Below are 21,867 nucleotides of genomic sequence, written 5' to 3' on the forward strand. Positions count from 1 at the left end.
AAATTAATATAATGGATTTTTCATATTTATTTTCACTAAATTAATTAATCATGTTTTTAAGCAAGCTTAAAATAATTAGAGACAGAGTGGAGAGAGAGGGAGAGGGGGAGAGAGAAAAGGAAGAGGGGGAGAGAGGGAGAGAGAGAGCAGGGGGAGAGGAGGGGAGAGAGAGGCAGAGAGAGGGAGAGAGATCAATCAAGATAGAGAAGAGTGAGGGAAAGAGAGATAGATAGATAGCGAGAGGGAGAGAGAGAGATAGAGAGAGGGATAGAGATATATAGAGAGAGAAATAGAGATAGATAAATAAATGGAGGGAGAGGGAGAGAGGGAGAGAGGGGGAGAGAGATAGAGATAGACAGAGAGAGGGATAGAGATAGACAGATAAATAGAGGGAGGGGGAGAGAGGGAGAGAGGGGGAGAGAGATAAAGATAGACATAGAGAGGGGGAGAGATGGATACAGATAGAGATAGAAAGATATAGAGAAAGGGAGAGAGGGAGAGAGATATAGAGATAAATTGAGAGGGATAGAGATAGATAGATAGATCGAGAAAGAGGGAGAGAGGGAGAGAGATAAAGATAGATAGAGATAGATAGATCAAGAAAGTGGGAGAGAGGGAGATAGATAGAGATAGATAGAGATAGATAGAGATAGATAGAGAAAGAGGGAGAGAGGGAGAGGGAGAGGGAGAGATATGGAGATAGATAGATAAAGAGAGAGATTTATAGATAGATCAAGAAAGAGGGAGAGAGGAAGAGAGAGATAGAAGATATATAGATAGAGAGAGATAAAGATATATAGATAGATCGAGAAAGAAGGAGAGAGGAAGAGAGAGATAGAGATAGATAGAAGATAGATAGAGAGAGATACAGATAGATAGAGATAGAGAGAGAGAGAGAGAGGGAAAGAGGGGGAGAGAGAAATAGAGAGGAGAGAGAGGGAGAGAGGGAGAGAGAGAGACAGAGAGAGGCTAAAGAGAGAGGGAAAGAGAGGGATAGAGAGAGCCTAGAGAGGGACAGAGGGGGAGAGAGAGATAGAGAGTGACTAAAGAGAGAGGGAAAGAGAGCAATTGAGATAGCCCAGAGAGAGGGATAGAGGGGGGGAGAGATAGAGAGAGGGAGAGAGGGCAAGAGAGATAGAGAGAGTCCCATGTTCACCCATGTTGTGCGCCCTCGCTTAGCTGCTGCCCCGCACAAGGCACACCCGTGCGCCCACTCCGTGCTCCAATGCCGTACGCCCTCGCTTGGCGCCTGCTCCCCACGTGCCCCGCCACATGCAGCCACGCCCCTGCGCTCTCGCGCCTGTCTGCACATCTGCACTGTCATGCCCGCCCGCGTGCCACCGATCAGCGCCCTTGCCTCTGCGCATCTGCCCCTCACATCTGCGAGCCCGTGCCCCCTACCCCTACCACATGTCAGCCACACTGTGCGCACCTATCCCGCGCACTGCGGCGCGTGTGCACCTTTGCACCAGCGTGCCTTCGTGCATTCCCGCGCTGCGCCCCTGCATAGTGCCACCACTGCTCTCCGTCCACCAAGGACGTCGCTGTCATCGTCCAAGCGTCGTCGTTGCCGTCACCGTCACCGTCGCTGCCCTCCGTGCGCTCCGTGGGCTCCGCGCGCGGGAACCACGCTCATGTCTGATCGTCCGCCAATGACGTTGGATAACACGTGTGGGATGACTCTTTGCCACGGACTTTCGGGTTTCGACCCATCAGGTACCGTCGTCTCCCCTTTTAAAATTGCGGTAGTATTATTTCTTCCAGTGCCGTTTCCCGCCACTTGCTTCCTGCCCGGATTTCACCAACGATTCATTAGGATTAGCCACCTTATGTCGAGAGGTAGGATTTTCTTTTGATAACCGTTAGGTCACCTATCAATAGAGATCGAGGACGCTTCTGGACAAGTCGTGTTCCTCATTACGTAGGCATCTAGTTGATCCTAACGGGTCATTGGGAGTCTGACCGTTAATGGTCCACTCCTGAACCTTTAGTTGATCGTCTTTCTTAGTCAGCAATTGCCACGCTTTTCTCATTGGTTTTCTCAAAAAGCTGCATAAATTGTAATCATTACCTACATTGTTTGTTAATCTGTGTTGTAACACGAGCCGTCTGATCCCGGCCCACATCGTGTTACATTAGAGAGACTAGAGAGATGGAAAGAGGGAAGAGAGCGATAGAGAGAGACTAGAGAGAGAGGGAGAGAGAGGAAGAAAGGGGGAGAGAACGATAGACAGAGACTAGAGAGAGAGGGAGAGAGAGGGAGAAAGGGGGAGAGAGCAATAGAGATAGACTAGAGAGAGAGGGAGAGAGAGGGAGAAAGGGGGAGAGAGAAATAGAGATAGACTAGAGAGAGAGGGAGAGAGAGGGAGAAAGGGGGAGAGAGCAATAGAGAGAGACAAGAGAGAGAGGGAGAGAGAGGGAGAAAGGAGGAGAGAGCAATAGAGATAGACTAGAGAGAGAGGGAAAGAGAGGGAGAAAGGGGGAGAGAACGATAGAGAAAAACTAGAAAGAGAGGGAGAGAGGGAGAAAGGGGAGAGATAGAGAGAGGGAGCGAGGAAGAGAGGGGGGTAGAAGGGAGAGAGGGGGAGAGAGATAGTGAGAGGCTAGAGAGAGGGAGAGAGAGTGATAGAGAGAGGGGGAGAGAGAGAGAGGGACTAGAGAGAGGGGGAGAGAGAGGGAGGGAGGGAGAGAGGAGGAGAGAGGGAGAGGGAAGAGAGAGAGGGAGCGGGGGGGAGAGAGATAGTGAGAGGCTAGAGAGAGAGAGAGAGAGGGAGAGCGGGGAGAGAGATAGAGAGAGATAGAGAGAGGAGAGAGAGGGAGAGGGGGAGAGGGGGAGAGAGATAGAGAGAGGAGGAGAGGGATAGAGAGAGGGAGAGAGAGATAGAAAGAGGAGGAGAGAGATAGAGAGAGGGAGAGGGAGAGGGAGAGAGGGGGAGAGAGATGGAGAGGGGGAGAGGGATAGAGAGAGGGAGAGAGAGATAGAAAGAGGAGGAGAGAGATAGAGAGGGGGGTAGAGGGAGAGAGGGGAGAGAGGAGGAGAGGGGGGGAGGGGGGGGAGAAAGAGAGAGAGAGGGGGGGAGAGAGAGAGAGGAGGGAGGGGAGAGATAGAGAGAGGAGAGAGAAAATGAGAGATGGAGTGATGGAGAGAGATAAGAAGAGATAGAAAGAGGAGAGAGAGGAGAGAGAAAGGGAGAGATGGAGCAAGGGAGAGAGATAGAAAGAGGAGAGAGGAGAGAAAAAGGGAGAGATGGAGCAAAGGAGAGAGATAGAGATAGATAGAAAGAGGAGAGAGATAGAGAGGAGAGAGAAAGGGATAGAGGGAGCGAGGAAGAGAGATAGAGAGAGAGAGAGAGATAGAAAGAGGAGAGAGATGGGGGGAGTGGGAGAAATGGGGGGAGAGAGAGGGAGAGAGAGGGAAAGAGAGGGGAGAGAAATACAGATAGGGGAGAGAGGGGAGAGAAATACAGATAGGGGAGAGAGAGGGAAAGAGAGGGGAGAGAAATACAGATAGGGGAGAGAGAGGGAAAGAGAATGGAGAGAGGGAGGGATGGGGAGAGAGAGATACAGAGAGAAGAGAGAGAGAGGGGGGGGGGAAGGGGAGGGGGAGAGAGGGAGAGATGGGAGGGGAGGGAGGGAGAGATGGAGAGAGAGATACAGAGAGGAGAGAGAGGGGAAGAGAGATAGAGGAGAGTGGAGATAGAGGGAGAGAGGACTCTTGATAGAGAGAGGCGAGAGAGAGAGAAGAGAGGGAGTGAGGGAAAGGAGAGAAAGAGAGCAAAAAATTACCTGTACAAGAGAGGGATAAACTGAGAGACCAAGAGAGAGATTCCCCCCTAAAAGAATAAGTTGTTCGTATGGCCTTACGTCCCATGTGGCGCTGTACTGCAAGGTCTGGGCTAATTGACAGTAGAGATGGTCCAACCGTGCGACCAAAAATTTTTGGTGTGGTGCAATTTTTTGCACTGCACTTTGCACAGAATATTCGCTCACTGCACCGCACACTGTACAGACCTCTGTGCAGTGCGAATGTCCGAATTTTTCGTAGACCAAATGAGTCATTTGTTTTCTCCCCCCTCTTCCTCTATCTCTCTTGCTCTCTGTCACTCTCCTTTGCTTCCCCTCCCCTCTTTCTCTCTCGCTCTCTGTCGCTCTCCGTTGCTTTCCCTCCCCTCTTCTTCTCTCTCTCTCTCTCTCGCTCTCTGTCATCTTCTCTCCCCTCTTCCTGTCTCTCTCGCTCTCTGTCATTTTCTTCCGCTCTCCTTTGAAGAAGACACTCCCAAGTCCCAAGCCCAAGGTACTTATCGATCTATCTTTTGTATTGATTCTTGCTCTCTTATTCTATGTGTATTTATCCATTTATCTATCTATCTTGATTCTTCCTTGAGGATGCCTTTTGCTAGATTTGACATTTCAGATTATTGGGTTCTTCAGAATTCAGATATCTCCTCTCTCTTAAATCTCCATCCATCTCTCTCTCTCTCTTGGTTCTTCAGATATCTCCTATCCTCTCTCTTACTTATGTATCTCTCTCTCAATGTATCCTCTTATCCATGTGTCCCCTCTCTTCTTTCTCAGTCTATCTCTATCTATCTATATGCTCCATTGAATCTTCCTCAGATTAATTCTCCCCTCTCTCTTGGTTTCTGATGATGCTCATACCTCTCTCATAATTTTTATGATGATGATGATAACAATTATGATGATGATGTCTTTTGATGATGATTATTGACACCTTATAATGATGATTATTGATGCCTTATGATGATGCTTATTGATGCCTTATGATGATGATGGCAAAAATTATGACGATGATGATAAAAAGGGTGATGCTTATTGATGCCTTAAGATGATGCTTATGATGATGTGTTATGATGATGATTATAAAAATTATAATGATGAAGATGGTGCCTTATGATGATGCTTATTGATGGCGATGATAAAAATTATGAGGGTGGATAGTGATGCCTAATGATAATGATCCATCATCAGCTGATGATGCTTATGATGATGCTTATGATGATGCCTTATTATTGTGATGATTATGCGTTACGATGATGCCTCATGATGATGCTGTATGATGATGCCTTTTGATGATGATAACAATTATGATGGTGATACCTTATGATGATGCCTTTTAATGATGATAAAAAATATGATAGTGATGCATTCTAATGATTCTGATAAAAATTATGATGTGATCCCCATGCTTATGGTGATGCTTATTGATGGTGATGATAAATATTATGAAGGTGGATAATGATGCATTATGATGATGATGATGATGATGATGACAATTGATAGTACTATGACTATAATGATGGTATGTATAGCTGATGAGGGTGATGAACAAAATACTATTAAGTTAAAATTATTTGTTCTCTTCTTGTTTGCAGATGTTGATCACAATACTAAAAGTGAATGGTATATATCATTAGTTCGACGATTATCAGTTGTGTATTACAATTGTGGTCTGTCTTGATTGTGTGGTGCACCTTCTTGTGAGTTATTTGATATTGATATTTTTAAATATTTTCCGAATTTTTCACTTTTCATTAATGCCTACGGCTACATGTCCACATTTTGGAATTGACATTTGATTGTTTCAGTTTTAACTTAAACTGCTTATTATATATATGTTCAAATTGTGCAATGACTTCATTATTTTAAAAATTATATGAACATCTAATTTCATTCAAATTATGATTATTTGTCCTGACCTCTTGGATAGATTCTGTGTATATCCTCGTTATGATGTTGTTAATATAGTTTTTTGTTCACCATCCCTATATGAGCTCAAGATGTCAATAATTTATTTTCTTTCTCACCATCCACGTTATGATCTTGCAAATTGTAGGATGGAAGTTGGTATGTCTTTGCATGTACCTAATGCTGCAGAAATGTCTATAGAAGATGAATTATATCACACTAGCCCAAATACCAAACACAAAAGACTCGCCTTGATGCATGTGATGCGCTAAGGCACTACATAGATTTTGGTGGAAAAAATTCAAATGCAACTTGTGTGGTCTCATTGTGGACCATAACAAGTATCAAAGCAGCACTCCATTGTGGAGGCATATGGAAAAGTTCCACCGCAAAAATGTTTCAAACTTTCAAAGCAAAGACAATTTGAGTTGTACAAGAGAGTCAGTAGTAGACATGTTTGACACTAGAGATAGTAAGAAATAGTATTATATTGGGTGTACAACAGAGAAGACCAAATAAGAGCTGGTGAGGTTCATATGTCTTTGATTCGCTATGGGCTATTGTTAAGAAGAAGTGCTTCATACGACTTCTTCGTTACATTGCCCACGAAGAAATATCAGCCCATTAGTTAGGGCTATCAAGACGAAAGCGTTTTCTCTCTACCAAGATATGAAAAATAACATTCAAAGAAGATTGGCCGGCGTTGCTGGAGTGTTAGTAACACTTGACGCATGGAGTTCAGAAAACAATATTGCTTTCTTAGTTGTGGTTGTGCATTGGGTGGACTTTGAGTGGAAGTTGTGACGGTGTGTTTTATGAATACGCCTTTTGAATGGGTCCCACACTGGTGGAAACATGAGTGCACACGTCCTTAAAATCATGGGTGAATTTGACTTGAAGAGAAACGTAGGGGTTACTTCATTAAATATGGTATTCCTGAATTTTTCTCCGTTCCATTATATCGATGACACAATTTTACGCAAGTGTGTGCATTGACTACATACAACGTATCGAATAACAAAAAGATGAAGAGTATTTTGGATGGACATCTAAAGTTAGTGAACCTTCATTTTAGTGCAAGTAGACACGTGCTTTGCGTTCGGCACGTGGTAAACCTTGTGGTCTAGGCCGGGATGAGCTGCCTATGCGTCACAAAGGCACCATCAGAGTCACTAATTATAGACGAGGATGATATGGTTGGTATGAATGATATAACACGAGGCAACACACTTGTTACACTCAATAATCTACACTAGGTGATGTCATACTCCGGCTCCCGTGAGATAGTCACAGTAATACGGGGGTCAACGCAGTGTGAAAAACGCGATGCAGCGTTATGCAAACAATTTGGCCGACCTGAGCAAAGAAAGGTTCCTTTGGACTGCCCAACAAGATGGAATTCTACGTACGCCATCTTAGTTTCTGTTGTCGAGAAAAGAGATGTTATAGATATCATTGTGTTAAAGATTTTAAAGAAACAAGTGTTATGTGATGAGGAATGGGCAATGATTAAGGAATTTGCAGGTATATTATAACGCCTTTAGTAAGCTGCTACAATCGCATGCCGATCAAAAGCGCCCACAACAAATGAGGCCATTGTTATCATTAGAGCAGCTACAAGACACTTGAATGGTATCAGAGATGGAAGGATGTTACGAGTCAACAGTATTTTATCCACCGAACAACAGACATCAGCGTACAAGGCTTGTGAGGTGATGAAGACCAAGATGAACATATATGCATTAGTCCTCACTCGCAACCAGGCCTTTACCATTGTTTCCCTCGTTGATCCCTCCATGAAGCTACGGTTACTTGACCGCGAAAACCCGGACAAAACAATCACATATGTGCAAAGCTTATCACATGCACTAGAGGTCACTGATGATGTAAGCGTAATTCGTTCATATTCTTCTAGATGTTTTTGACTAGAGTCAATGTCTTCAGGTTTCTTCGCTGAAGCACTAGATGAGTTGTTACGAGATAGTGAGCAGACACTAACCATTAGTCCAAGGCACATGCTAGATGTGTACATGAGCTCACCTCCTCTCAAGGGGACAGAACCATTGCATTGGTAGAAAGTAACAAGAGAACACTCATACCCAAGGTTGGCAATAGTTGCGAAGGAATTCCTATCGGTCTGTACCATGAGAGCACCCTCTGAAAGATTCTTCTCCACTGGTCGTGGCGTCATCAGTTACAAGCGTTCCCGGTTCACAGTAAAGGGCATCAAATTACTAATGACACTCAAGTGTTGGTGGCAAGCGGATGACGATGACGACAATGATATCAAGCAAACAGATGAAGATAGTGAGGAAGACCCAAGTATTCATTAAGCTCATTTCTTTTTCCTTCAACTTATCAAACCATTTATACATTTTTTTATGTATTGAAATAGTTGTGGCATTTGTACTTCAAGCAAATCGTAACTTATTTATTTATGCCAATTAGTTAAATTAAGAGGATTGACTTAAGCAAATGTTCATTTAAAAGATTAAATACTTAAAATCAATCTATTATTACTGCCCACCAATCTGATGACCATAAACTATTATTATTTCCACCTAATTAGTAAATGTTAGTTCCATAGTAATAAATAATTTATTCGAGTAGATACCTAATTACGATGAACTATTTTAATTGTGACAATTTCATAGTTATAAAACATTTACTTGTGGAACACGAGATATTTACTGTATATTACTAAAAATATTTGTGATGGAAATTAAAATGTGAAATATTTATTGTATATAATAATAAATAGTTTATTCCCAATAATTATTGAGTAGATACCTAATGACGGTAAATTATTTTTATTGTGACAATTTCATGGTAATAAATTAATTCCCATGGAACATTAAATATTTACTTTATAATAACAAAAAGTACTGAGGGCAATTAAAAATTAAACCATTAAATATTTACTGTATAATAATAAATATTTTAGTCATGGATCATAAACATGAGAAAATTGTTAATAAACCTGGAATTGATAAATATTATCACTTGTTGATTAATTTACTGTATATTACAAGTGAATTCATGAATTTTATGAAATTTACTTTAGCCTGGAATAACTCTGTTGAAATGAAATTGGTAGGTTTAAATACTTAATTTAATAATAATTAATGCGGAGATGAAGTTATGAATTTTCTAGAATTTTATCGAATTTTGGGGAATTTAATACGGATTTTGTGCGAATCTATGCGATGGACGGTGCGAATTTCCGCATTAATTCGCACCGCGCATCGCGCGGTGCATTTCGTGCGAGCGAAAATTCGCAGAGACGATTCGAATTTTCTGATTTGACAGACTGAACGTGTTTGTGGGAGTTTTAAATGGGCTAATTTTACTTAGCTTGAAATGGGCCACATCAAATTTGATCCCTCTTCCCCACTGCTTGGCCGGAGCAAAAAGAGACGAGAATGCGGACCAGTTGGAGGATTATTGCGGGTCGAGCGTGATCGTTTGTAGGGATTAATATCGCCTTCGATCATGGCTCAGATCCCAAACTTGGAGAACAGCTTGCTCGATCTTTCATCCATCAGGTTCTTTTTGTTACAATCCTGTTTCTAAAAGCTTTATGGCTTAGATCCTGGAAAATTTACCCGAATTTTCTGTTCTTTTCTGTTTCTTCTCATTTATTAGTTCATTTGTTAACCAGGCAACAGTCGCAGAAGGAACTCTTAGGATTATTGAAGAATGTAAGCTTCCATTTTCTTTCAATTTCGTCGCTCTTAGTTCATTGTCTCAGTTGAGAATGATTTGTGTGCATTGAACAGATACGTGGGCGGAAAAGCGTCGTGATTGATCCTAAGCTTAGTGGGACACTTTCCCTCCTGATCCAAACGTCTCTGCTCAAGGCATGTTTGCGTATCTTTTGCTTTTACTCCGAATGTTGTGTTAGTTTTCATTGAAATTTGATGTTTCGGTCTTGGGATTATAGGAAACATGCTCCCACCGCTGTCTCTTCGCCTTTGAGATTATCTCTCAAATTATGATTCGCGCATGATAGTAGTTTGTCTTTAACGCTTATTATAGCGGTTTGGCTTTCCCTACTGCAACTGAGACGAGTAATTATTATCATTTTGTCTTTCCACCGTCACCCCTTCATGGTTATATCGTTGGAGTTGCTTGAGCTGCAAAAAGTTCTCTTCGATGAAGGGTTTAGGTCAAATGTTGCTATCCCATACCGTGTTGACTGTCGACGATTTGACTTTTAGGAGTCTTCGTTCCCTTTTGAAAAAATGTTGCTGCCATCATGCTCGAGTTTTCCTCTCTTTTTTCCCTGCGACCCGAGACTTTCCAGATTTTTTTGTCTCATCAGATTCTTAACGTTTGCCATTTTATATTGATAATTTTCAGATTTAATTCCTTTTCTAGTTGTTTCTGGGGGTCAAGTTTATTCCAATTGCATTACATTCCCATTCAACATATTCTCAGAAGGTAAGTGCTTTTGTTATTTGGTGCAGGAGACTGATTCGGAGCTTCGTCTTCTCTCAAATGGCCCTCTTCAAACTGATTGCCTCAAAGTTGTCTATATTGTTCGGTCCCATACAAGCCTGGTGAAACTTATTTGTTCGAACATTTCCAGTGATGTATCTAAAGGATTACAGAGAGACTACTTCATTTACTTTGTACCTCGGCCCACAGTGGTTTGTGAAAAGGTTTGTTAGTGTACAAATCCGTTCAGCTTCATCTGTTACCAATTGTTGATCGGACGATATGTTACTGGGGATATAGAGGTTGAGAAATAGTTCATGACTTTGAAAAGAGTTTGGAAAAGTTTGATATCATGAACTGTATCTTGTCTAACTGATATTCTCAACAGGTGGAATTTCACTTTTACCAGAACAGGATAAGTTTATTAGGAGAACTCACCTGGAGTTATGCTCCTAAAAACTCTTTTCTCACAAATGAAGCCCTTTCTTATTTCCCTCGACTTTTAACCATGACAACTGCTTTAGGTCACCTTGCCATCAGTTAACGGAAGAGCATCTTATTATTATCAGAAAACTGAATATTTTCCTGTTGAACTCTTTTAGAATTGTATTCCTGACCACCTTTTTTTTGTTTTATGTCTTTATCCATATGTTTGAGTTCTCTTTCGTATTTTCATTGATTCACTTTCTACATGTCATGTCTTCATCTTTAAATTCCCCAAATTGGTTACATATTTATTTATTTTTGATAGATTCTCGAGGAGGAGAAAGTCCATCAAGTGGTCACCATTGGGGAGTTTCCTCTTTATATTGTCCCTCTTGATGAAGATGTTGTATCCCTTGAACTTGATCTTTCATATAAGGTTTGTTTCTGTCATCGGGCTGTAAAATGCTGTCTTGTGTTTTTCACGTACCAGGTTTACTTAGACAATTAAATGGTTCATAGGAATGCGTGGTTGATGGTGATGCAAGCTCTCTATGGCATGTTGCTAAAGCTATCCATAAGTTAGAGGTATTGTTTATCCTGGTCGTAAATTTATCCTTTCTGTGTGTGTTGCCACCTTTTGAATTCTTACATTCACTGGTATCATAGTTCTTAGGGTTAAAGCACACTTGGAAACAGAATTAAGAATATATTCGGGACTTTATATGCCCTTAAGACTGTAAATAATAGTATATTTATAAGAATATATTTACTTTTTCATGAAAATTTTAAGCTTCACATTCTAAGGGAGAGGTAGTTAATTGATTGCATGCTTCATGCAATAGCATATAGAGTAGATCATTTAGTCACATGTCCTCCTAATTCTTTCCACCCAAGTTACTCACATTTATTTTTTGTGATTTAAGAATTGGGTTAGGGTTAGGGTCTCTGGCTTAGTTTTGCTAAGCGCACAGTCTGGGGAGTAGATTCTTGACTGCCACGGATAATTGTTGAGCTTGGGTTGATGTATCTGTCCCGTCTCTAGGATTTTCTCTACGCGATCTTCACTGCATGAAGGTGGAAGCCTAGGATTCTTCTCTCTTATCTTTCTATCAGTTATATATACGGAATACCTTCCTCCTTATTTTCCTTGTTGTTCGTCCATCTCCTCAGACGGCGTTCCTCAGAATTTCATGGCATTGCTAATTTACTGGGAGTGGCAGCTCCACCTCACTGTATAACTAGGAGCCATGATTTTCATGTTCTTGCTGGTGACGTCGCCCCCAATTATCTCGTCAGTCCTTGCAAAACAAATGGAGATTTATGGCACGAATAATAGAGCAGCGGATTTGCCAATACCATTGCTGACCAGAGTGGTAATGCCCCTTAAATCTCAGCACTCTTGCTGCATGGGGCTGGCAGTGTTGGCACACACTGGCATCACAGTACCCATCTTGATCCCTAGATGGGTAGTTGCTGGCAGTGGGCAGTCCAACTTTATGACCATGAGCTGGATAGCCTGAGCTCTCCTCCTCGTTTTCGAGCTATGGGCATATTTTTATCACTATTTGTATTCCTTGCTCTTTTCTTCAAAACCAAATCTGTATTCTTGCATTTCTGCCCAATGCTGTCTGACATTTTTTAATGATCCTCATCCTATCTAGGATTCATTCTTCATGTTAGGCCACTTGGGCATTTTGGTCATTTGGCTTTTTACTTTTATTCCCTTTAAATAGGGCGGCCAGGAAATATCCATGAAGCTGAAGTCCCTTGTCTCTCGTCCCCTTGATATCTGAGCCCTGTCTCTCCCTGTGCAAACCCCGTCTCTCGCGATCGCCTCCACATCCCGGGTTGATACCTGTCTCCTCCGTTCAACCTCTCCTTTTTCCCGTTCTTTGATGCGAACCTCAATGAAGGTTCATGCCGGTGTCCTAAGGCTGCTGTGAGGGCTGCTACAGAGCTTGTGGCGGCAACAAGAATGGCTGGGGAGGCATGGTAGCATCCTTGGCTGTGGCGACATGAGTTGGTGTAGGGGATGTGGAGGCAGTGAAAGAAACTGTGAAGACAGTGTAGCACAGTGCTGCAGAATGGGTTACTGGTCCGGTTTCTGCAGAGGATACCAGTTGTGAAGGTGGCTACAGAGTAGACATGGTCCAAACCGTGCGAGCGGATCGCGCTCGTGCGGTTGAGCGCATGTGCGGGGCGGTTGTGCGAATTTTCGCTCACGATTTTCGCACACTGCACCGCCCACCGCACAGCGGTCGGTGTGGTGCGAAAATCGGACGTTGTGCGAAAATTTTAAGCCCGCCCTCCACCTCCCGCCCTCTCTCTGCTGTTGCCCCCCCTATCCGCCGCAGTCCGCCCCCTCCACCTCCCGGCTCCCGCCCTCTCGACCTGAGCTGCAATCGCCTCTCCGGCGAAATCCCACCGTCCATCTCCCATCTCCTCCGTCTCCAAGCCCTCCATCTCCACTCCAATTCCCTCTCCGGGAGAATCCCCCCCGAAATCGGCCTTCTCTCCCACCTCGTCAACCTCATTCTCTTCGACAACCGCCTCTCCGGCGACATCCCGCCGACCATCGACCAGCTCTGCAGCCTTCAACTCCTCCGCGCCGGCGGCAATCCCTCGCTCTCACTTCCGCCGGAGATAAGCAACTGTGGCGAGCTCACCACACTCGGCCTTGCCGAGACCGCCATCTCCGGCGAGATCCCCCCCCTCCGTCGGATCCTTGAAGAAGCTCCAAACCATGGCCATCTACACCGCTAATCTCTCCGGCGCCATTCCTTCAGAGCTCGCCGACTGCGTCAGCCTCAGAGACCTCTACCTCCACCAGAATTCCCTCTCTGGGTATATCCCCTCTCAGCTTGGGATGCTGCCCGCGTTGCAGAACCTTCTTCTCTGGGGGAATAATCTCTCCGGCGCCATCCCCGCTGAACTGGGCAACTGCTCCAAGCTCAAAGTTCTCGACTTGTCCGCGAACTCTCTCTCCGGCTTCATCCCCCCCAGCCTGGGCAATCTCTCCGCCATGGAAGAGCTTCAGCTGAGCTCCAACAGCCTCGTCGGCCCCATCCCGCCAGAGCTCTCCTCCTGCGCCTCCCTTGTCGCCTTGGAGCTCGACAGAAACTATCTCTCCAGCGAGATCCGGCTGGACTTCTCGCGGCTGTCCTCTCTCGCTTCCTTCATCGCCTGGCAGAACAATCTAACCGGGGCAGATCGCAGTCTTGCTTGCTGCAACTCCTCGATCTCTCCTTCAATGGCCTCTCCGGCGAGATTCCCGGCGAGATTTTCTCTCTGCAGAACCTCACTCAGCTGCTACTCCTCGAGAATAATCTCTCTGGGAAGCTTCCGCGAGAGATCGGAGCCTGCTCCAGACTGTTCAGATTCCAAGCAGGAGGTAACGCGCTGTCAGGGGTTATCCCGCCGGAGATGGGCCGGCTGGCGGAGCTCAACTTCCTCGACCTCCGCAGTAATCTCCTCTCCGGGGAGATCCCTCCGACCACTCTGGCTGCAGTAAGCTCGAGTTCCTCGACTTACACTCCAACGCTCTTTCCCGGCCTCTTCCCGAGCGTCTCCCTTCCAGCCTGCAAATCCTCGACGTGGGAGATAACCATCTCAGCGGCCCGCTTAGCGCGAAGATCGGCGCGCTCAGTCTGCGAACGAAGTTCGTCCTCGGCGAGAACAACTTCTCCAGCTTCATCCCTTCCGAGCTGGGCTCCTGCAAAAAGCTCCAAGTCATCGATCTGGGGAAGAACAGCTTCTCCAGGCCGATCCCGCCAGAGCTCGGCGACCTCCCGGAGATCGAAATCTCGTTAAATCTCAGCTGCAATCGCCTCTCCGGCGACATCCCCCCGCAGTTCTCCAGACTAACAAGGCTGGGCTCTCTTGACCTGTCCCACAACCAGCTAACAGGCGGGCTCGCCGCCATAGCCTGGTTACAGAACCTGCTCGTTCTCAACATCTCCAACAACGGCTTCTCCCGCGGGCTCGTCAGCGGCGCCGCGCGCAGCGCTGCTGTGAAGGCCTCCGTCGCCATGCTGCTCATTTCAAGCTGTCTCTTGACAGTCGCCGCCGTCTACGTAATCTGGAGGCGGCGGCGCAGCCGCCGCCTCGCCGGCGACGACGGCAGGTCTTGGGAGGTCACCTTCTTCCAGAAGCTCGACTTGACGGTGAGCTCGGCGGCGAGGGAGTTAACTTCGGGGAATATCATCGGCGCGGGAAGCTCCGGCGTGGTGTACAGAGTGGCGGTTCCCGGCGGGGAGACCGTCGCCGTGAAGAAGATGTGGTCGCCGCCGGCCCTGGAGAAGGCGGAGGAAGACGACGGCTGCTTTCGGAACGAGATTTCTACGCTTGGTTCGATCCGGCACAGGAATATCACGCGGCTGCTTGGCTGGGCGGCGAACGGGTCGAATAAGCTGCTGTTCTACAGCTACCACCTGAACGGGAGCTTGGGATCGTTCATCCATGGCGGGGGGAAGGGGGCGGGGGAGTGGGAGACGAGAATGGATATCGTGCTCGGGCTTGCCCACGCCGTCGCTTATCTTCACCATGACTGCGTGCTGCCGATCGTTCATGGCGATGTCAAGGCCATGAACGTGCTTAATTCAACAAAGTTGACTATGATTTAAACATAGTATGTTTACCACATATATTATGAATTATATGTTTAATAATGTTTAATAAAATTACTTAAAAAAAACAACGAAAATGTGCGATTCGGTGCGCTGTGCGGTGCGTTTATGCGCACAAAACCACACCGCCCACCGCCCAAGCCCATTTGTGCGTGCGGAAATTCGCACACCCGGTGCGAATTTCTGCACCGCACCGCACGCCCATGTCTACTACAGAGGCTGTGACAAAACAGTGGGGAATGACAATTTTTTTTTTAAATTTTGAACTGTGTTTACATGCCCATGCTGTGGTCACCAACGCGGACTTCCCAGGTGGTCACCCATCCTGGTACTGCTCTCGCCCAAGCACGCTTAACTTCGGAGTTTAATGGGATCCGGTACACTAGTGTGCTGATACTAGAACGGGAACGACAAATATTGTGAACATGACAACAGTGTAGCAACTGGTAGGATAGGCAGTGTAGAGGGAAGGTGGAAACTTAACTAAGACTACAACAACATTGCGGGTTACTACTGCTGCTGCTGACTTGAAGGATGATTTTTTTTTTTTGAGGAAAATAGAGAGAGTCCCCCAGAATAGGGACCCCCCGTTGCCATTGATATAATGACATAGAAAATCAAGTCATGCATTACAAGGGGGACGAAATCAGGGGGCCACAGCCACCTCTCTTCCAAAAATTTGCCAATCCCCTAGCGTCGTGCAGGATAGCATCGACGGAGGGAGGCCTCCCCTTGAAGATGACTTCATTTCGGTGTAGCCATATCGCCCAAAGGTGGGCGAAGATCCGTTGCCACTCCGGCTCCCGGCGGAACAGCCCACCACTGATGGAGTTCCAAAAGTCCTCTTCAGTAGCGGGGTCAACGCTACCCACCCCGGCCGCCTGCCACACAGCCTGGGCCGTCGGGCATCGAAAGAACAGGTGGCCACAGTCTTCCACCGCCCCGGAGCATAGGACACATTCGGCAGTATTCCCCGGGTACCAGCGTTGACGGAACTGTCGCGTCACCAGTCTACGCCGCAAGAGAAGCCAGCCGAAGATTTTCACCTTCAGTGGGATTCGCCGCCTCCACAGTATTCGACTTCGGGGTATGAGGGAGCGGTCTGCTGGACTCCCCTGTCCCCGCAGAATGCGGTATGCAGTTTTGGCCGAAAAACTGGCTCCTCGCCACTCCCAGGTGTCCCGCGCCCCTTCTTGCGGCTGCAAAGAGGCAATCAATCGCTGTAACTGGAGGAAGTCTTCCATTCGTTGCTCGGAAAGATTGGCAGGTAATGTTGGGCACCACGCATTGTCCCACATCCCCGAACCGGGTCCTGGGGCGGCGAGACCATATAATCTGGGAATAGGTCTCGCAGGGGCCCAAGACCGTCCAATCGTCCAACCAGAACCGAAGGCTGGTTCCATCCCTAACCGGCCGAAAGAGAGGCTGAGCCTTGGCGAAGACCCCCTCAGCCCCTGATGAAAGCGGAGTCCCCTCGGAGGGGTGTAGCCCATTGCTCCCAGTCCATTCCCCTTCCGTAGCTGTCGTGCAGGACCGCCGTGACCTGATCTGATGGAGGCTGCATCAGTCGACGTACCCATTTGATCAGCAGAGCCATGTTGGTGTGCTGAATGTGCCTGACACCGAGGCCTCCCTGTGACGTGGGGAGACATACAGTGTCCCAGCTGATGAGGGCCACGCCCCTCGATTCCCCTTGACTGGGCCCGCTCCAAAAAAATCGCCGCATGCAGCTTTCAAGCCTTCTACGAACGCTCACTGGCACCCTGAAGACTGACATGAAGTGTAGAGGAATCGCGGCTAGCACAGCCTTCACCAAGACCAGTCGCCCTCCTCGAGACAAGAGACGACCTCGTCAGCCTCCCAGCCGCTGTTCAACCCTCTCCACCACCGGTTGCCATTCCCGTGCTCCAACTCGGCCATCAGTGAGAGGCAGGCCCAAATATCGAATGGGCAGGGAGCCAATCGGCGTATATAGAAGTTGGGAGCACTGACACAAATCTTCTGGAGATAGCCCGATACCGACGAGTGTAGACTTGGCCCTATTCAGTTTGAGTCCAGAGAAATCGGAGAAGATGTCCAGCAAGATCGAGAGGTTCTCAGCCTCCTCCACCGATCCCTCGATGAAAAAATTAGTGTCGTCTGCATACTGAAGGAGTGGGATCCCGCTAGGCCAGCCATTGGTGTGAAATCCTCTGAGCAGCCCCCTTGCACACAACCGTTCCGAGCACCGCGTCAAGGTATCCGCCGCCAATATAAATAAAAGCGGGGCCAGTGGACATCCTTGCCGGATACCCCTTTGGGGGTGGATCCAGCCCCCTTGAGGTCGGCTATTGACTAGGACTGCAAAAGTGCTGGTCGCTACGCAGAGCTTCATCCATCGCACCCAAACCTCCAGGAAACCACGCTTGCGCAATACATTCCAGAGATATCGCCAGTCAAGCGTATCATATGCCTTGGCAAAGTCCACCTTCCACATAAATCCGGAGGTGCCTGTTCGCCTCCAGGCCGCAAGAATTTCCTCTGCCACAACCACACTCTCCACCATGTGTCTACCCGGGACAAAAGCAGATTGAAGAGGGCTTACTAAGTAGCCGATTACCTCGCGGAGTCTGTTGGCAAGTACCTTGGCGATGATCAGGTATATCGAATTGGAGAGAGCGATGGGCCTGAACTCTCCCACTTGTTCAGCTCCCGGACATTTTGGGATAAGCACGATATAAGCTTTGTTCAGCTGGTCCATCTCGCAGGTACCATTCCGGAATTCCTCCAAAGTCGCCATGACCTCCGGACCCACCATATCCCAGCACTCCTTGTAGAAGAAAATTGGCATGCCGTCCGGTCCCGGAGCCCCTTCAGCATTCAACCCACGAATGGCCAGCTGAGCCTCTTCAGTTGAGAAAGGCTCGATTAGCTTAGTTCGTTGCTCTTCCGAGATCCTGGGTGCGTCGGCTCCAGACCACTTTCATTTGTTACGCGGTCCCCGATGGTAGAAAGCCCGAAAGTGGTTAGCTAGGGCACGTCCAACCTCCGTCTGGCCGCTGACCACTGTCCCCTCCACCCGTAAATGGTTGATCTTGTTCATTCTTCGTCTCCCACTTGCTGCTTGATGGAAGAAGCGGATATTTGCATCCCCTGCCGCCAGCCAAAGCTGCCGTGATCGCTGTCGCCAGTCCATTTCAGTCTTTAAATCCTCTCAGCCACTACGTTCCGATGGGCTTGACGCGTCGCCAACTCCTCCGCTGATAAAGGCCGGCTATCCTCCTCTGTGTCCCATCGTTGTATCTCCGCAAGAGCAGCGTCCCTGGTTTGGTTCCGGTCCTCGCGAATCTTCCGGCGGAAGTCGATGAGGTGTCGGCGGAGCCCTGTCGGCTTAGTAGCCAGCCGTGCCGACGCTGATCCGATAGCAGGAACGGTATCCCACCACTCGGCAACTCGCCTCTTGAAGCCCTCCTCTCGTAACCAGGAACGATCTAGCTTGAAATAGGGGGGCTTTGCAGTTCCTGTTTGTGCCTGCCAGGAAATAGGAGTATGATCAGAAATAGGGCGGGGTCGGGACGTGACCTCTGCGAGCGGAAACATCTCCAGCAGCGCGATGGAGCATAGGAATCGATCGAGCCGAGAGCGCGCCAGAGGGCCTGCTGCGCTTCGCCAGGTGAATCGTCGGTCCGAGGGCCCCATTTCTTGAAATCCACAGTTGGCCAGTAGGTTCCTGAACTCCGCCGAACCTGGGTCCATCCCCCCCAAGCCATTCGGCCTGTCCTCGCCGCCACAGTCACATTGAAATCACCACCAATGAGAATCGGAGCTCCTGGAATTTGTGGGCAAAGGCGTAAATATCTTCCCACAGTTCCTCTTCGCGAGGCCGGTGGTCCGTGAGGCCGAGGCCACCACCCATGTCCGCCCGTCCTCACGGTTGGACAAACGGGCCGCAACCACATGCCGCCTTTCCACTCCTCCAGCTTATCAAAGTCCTCCGCCTCCAAGCCACTGCAATACCCCCTGATCGGCCAATTGCATCACCGGTTGCGTGTGCTCCATCACCCCCCCGGCCGAGGGCGCCCCACACTTGGGGTAGATCCTGCTCTAACATAGTCTCTTGGATGCACACCACCTTTGCCCCCCATTCATTGATATATCTTCCCACTACTCCTCGCCGTCACACGGAGGCCTCGCACGTTCCATGAGAGGCAATTCATGGGGAGGCTACCGTGGCACCCTCTACTGTCGAAGCCATCTTAGCTCCTTCTGCCTCCGCAATCATTCTCGTCTTGGGATGTTCAACACGTTCTGGCGCTGTCCCCTGGGAGCTGGGCTCAGCCGCGATAGGGGCAGCTGGGGAGGTGGCCTTCTGCCTGCCATGACACCTTCCCTTGTTGCTTGAATCCATGCTTCTCTCCCCTCCGATGAGTCATTCTTAACTGCGTGCTCGGGTGTTGCGTCGCGCGTTGTCGGAGGATTGCGCCCCATATTTTGAATGAGCGATGAAACGCTCTCGGAGCCAATCGTGGAAAGCGCCGCAGACTTTGCCTCCACTCTGTTCGCCTGCCTGAGGCCCTGAGGTTCCCCTGGTGGACCGTCCGTCCCCTTCGATGCCTGTGGGGGTTCTCACCATCACAAAGTTGGCCGATCGAGGAAGAGGAGGAGGCGGTGGGACCACCAAGAGCTGGACAACCGGGGCCCTGGGGCCGCCGCATAAAACTGATCGAGGAGCATGCCGACGTGGGGTTCCACTTCAAGCACTGTGATTAGAGGGTCTCCGCTCTCCAGCCCGGTGGATATAATCCGGCTAAGGCGAGCAAATTTTCGCACCATATGGGCTGCGTGTTCCACTGAGCGATATCCGAACGGAATGCCATGAGCCTCCACCAAGATCATACCGTTCTTTATCTTGCATCCCCCGTCTGTCTTTTGACTCCCGCCATTTGACTGTTCCTTGCGCGGCATCTGCTGGTGCCATCCACAGATGTTTTCTTGCTGCCCGAGGCAATCTTCTAAGTAGGAATTGTTTCTCGTCCACCATTTGGAGTTCCGCCTGAAAAAGCGGGGCATAGTGTTCCGCCAAACCTGCTTGAACTGCCTCCAATGTCGGAGCGCCTCCTTGAACCTCCCCGATGAGAGAGGTGACTCTGAACTCTGCGAAACTTCTCGAGTCAGCACGGCCTCCCAGCTTTAGGTTCATTGGGCACTCGGATCGGCGGTGACCTGTGCGTCGGCATCGGCGGCAGATTACTGGATCTCTGCAGTCTTTTGCGACATGTCCGCGTCCCAGGCAACGGAAGCAACAGTTCTCGTTGATTCGTTCAAGCCGTCGCTTCTGTTGTGTGGAATGCTCTTCTCGCTGGGCAAATCGGGCTGTCAAAGGGTGCGCACCAGAGCCAGCCCCACGCGGAGCTTCTCGGAGTATGTCTGCAAAAGTACTCCGTTTGCCAGCGTCGGCCTCCGACCCCGCACGGCCTGGCCTTCGCCGTTTGCCCGCCCGGTCATTCGGTCCGTGGCGCGGGGGGGCCCGCCAGGCCCTACGGCCATAGCTTTGGCTTCTTCGTCGCCTGGGGCTAGGACTCGGGCGTCTTCCACTTCCCATCCCTCTGGAGCCGATGCTAAGTCGGCACACTCTGGCAAGATGCCCCGGCTTGCCACACTCATAACACTTCATAGCCGACCCCACATGTCGCTCCCGAGTATGGCTACCTCCCCCATGAGACATCTCAACCCTCCATCCATTTTTGCCATCAAGCTCACGGATAGCATCAAGAGCATCCCTTCTGTCAGCAAATTCAACAAAAGCATAACCTGGAGGTTTACGGGCCACCCATACACTTCTCAAAGCGCCGTAGGCCCAAAACTTGTCTTCAAGCTCCCTTTTAGTAAAACTGGCATCCAGGTTTCCAACGTATATCCGTGCCATGTATTTTGCACAATCGCGCCAAAGGAAACCCTCAGCAGATCCTTCACTTCGGCGAGAGGGGTGGAACCCCGCTTCAGGAAAAAAAAAAAAACGGCCGCCCTGAACAGATCGACAGCGTCGCCCCCAGTCCTTTCTTTCTTCTTCCTCGGGCGCTAGGGTTTCCGGTTCTCGCTCGAGCTCCCTTCCATGGCAGAAATCTTCATCACCCTGGATGTGGAAGCTGGGTCGGGAGCCGACGGAGAGGCTGGAGGAGGCGAGAGTTTTTGCAGCAGACGGCGGAGGGGGGGCCGTCGGCGTCGGCGACGAGGCAAGTGCCGACGACGAGTGGGCCACCGTCGGGGCCGACGGCGGAGATCGTGCCCGACGGCGGAGATCGTCAAGCTCCGGTCAATTCTTGTCTGATCTTGGGGGGTTGAGTGCGCCTGACTTGAAGGATGATGGAGGCAAACATGGTTGTGTAGATTGCACAGTTGGGTTGGTAGTTGCAGTTAGGGCTGCTGCAATGGCTGTTACAGTGGATGTGGCAGTAGTGATGGCAGGTATAACAGGTGTCAAGGATTTTGTAGTGGAGGAGGAACAGTTGAGGTAGGATGGTAAGGGAGAAGTCCCGCCATCTAGAACACGATGTGGGCAGTACCAAATCCCTTGTCCACTAATGTTTTATTATGTTAAGACCCAAAGAAAAATTCTGAAAGCTAACTTCATTGACTTCTTACAACCCCCCGCAAGCTTGTAATGAGATACATATCTCCCAACTCAGAGATA

At 48.4% G+C, this 21,867-nt stretch overlaps 1 protein-coding gene and 1 pseudogene across 1 annotated transcript in view; both read left to right on the forward strand.

Moving 5' to 3' along the window:
* The first annotated feature begins 9,078 nt into the window (after positions 1 to 9,078).
* ATVPS33 (Sec1/munc18-like (SM) proteins superfamily) overlaps positions 9,079 to 21,867 on the forward strand; it is a 31,956-nt gene continuing 19,167 nt past the window's right edge. The window contains exons 1-6 of the mRNA XM_078571477.1: positions 9,079 to 9,251; positions 9,368 to 9,407; positions 9,486 to 9,566; positions 10,176 to 10,370; positions 10,898 to 11,008; positions 11,092 to 11,157. Coding sequence (XP_078427603.1) covers positions 9,199 to 9,251; positions 9,368 to 9,407; positions 9,486 to 9,566; positions 10,176 to 10,370; positions 10,898 to 11,008; positions 11,092 to 11,157 — 546 coding nt within the window. The 5' untranslated portion in view covers positions 9,079 to 9,198. The remainder of the gene's footprint in view (positions 9,252 to 9,367; positions 9,408 to 9,485; positions 9,567 to 10,175; positions 10,371 to 10,897; positions 11,009 to 11,091; positions 11,158 to 21,867) is intronic.
* LOC144700305 (uncharacterized) lies at positions 12,718 to 15,260 on the forward strand (annotated as a pseudogene).

This window comes from Wolffia australiana, chromosome 2 (genome assembly GCF_029677425.1).
Source record: "Wolffia australiana isolate 7733 chromosome 2, ASM2967742v1".
In the NCBI taxonomy this organism is placed as follows: domain Eukaryota; kingdom Viridiplantae; phylum Streptophyta; class Magnoliopsida; order Alismatales; family Araceae; genus Wolffia; species Wolffia australiana.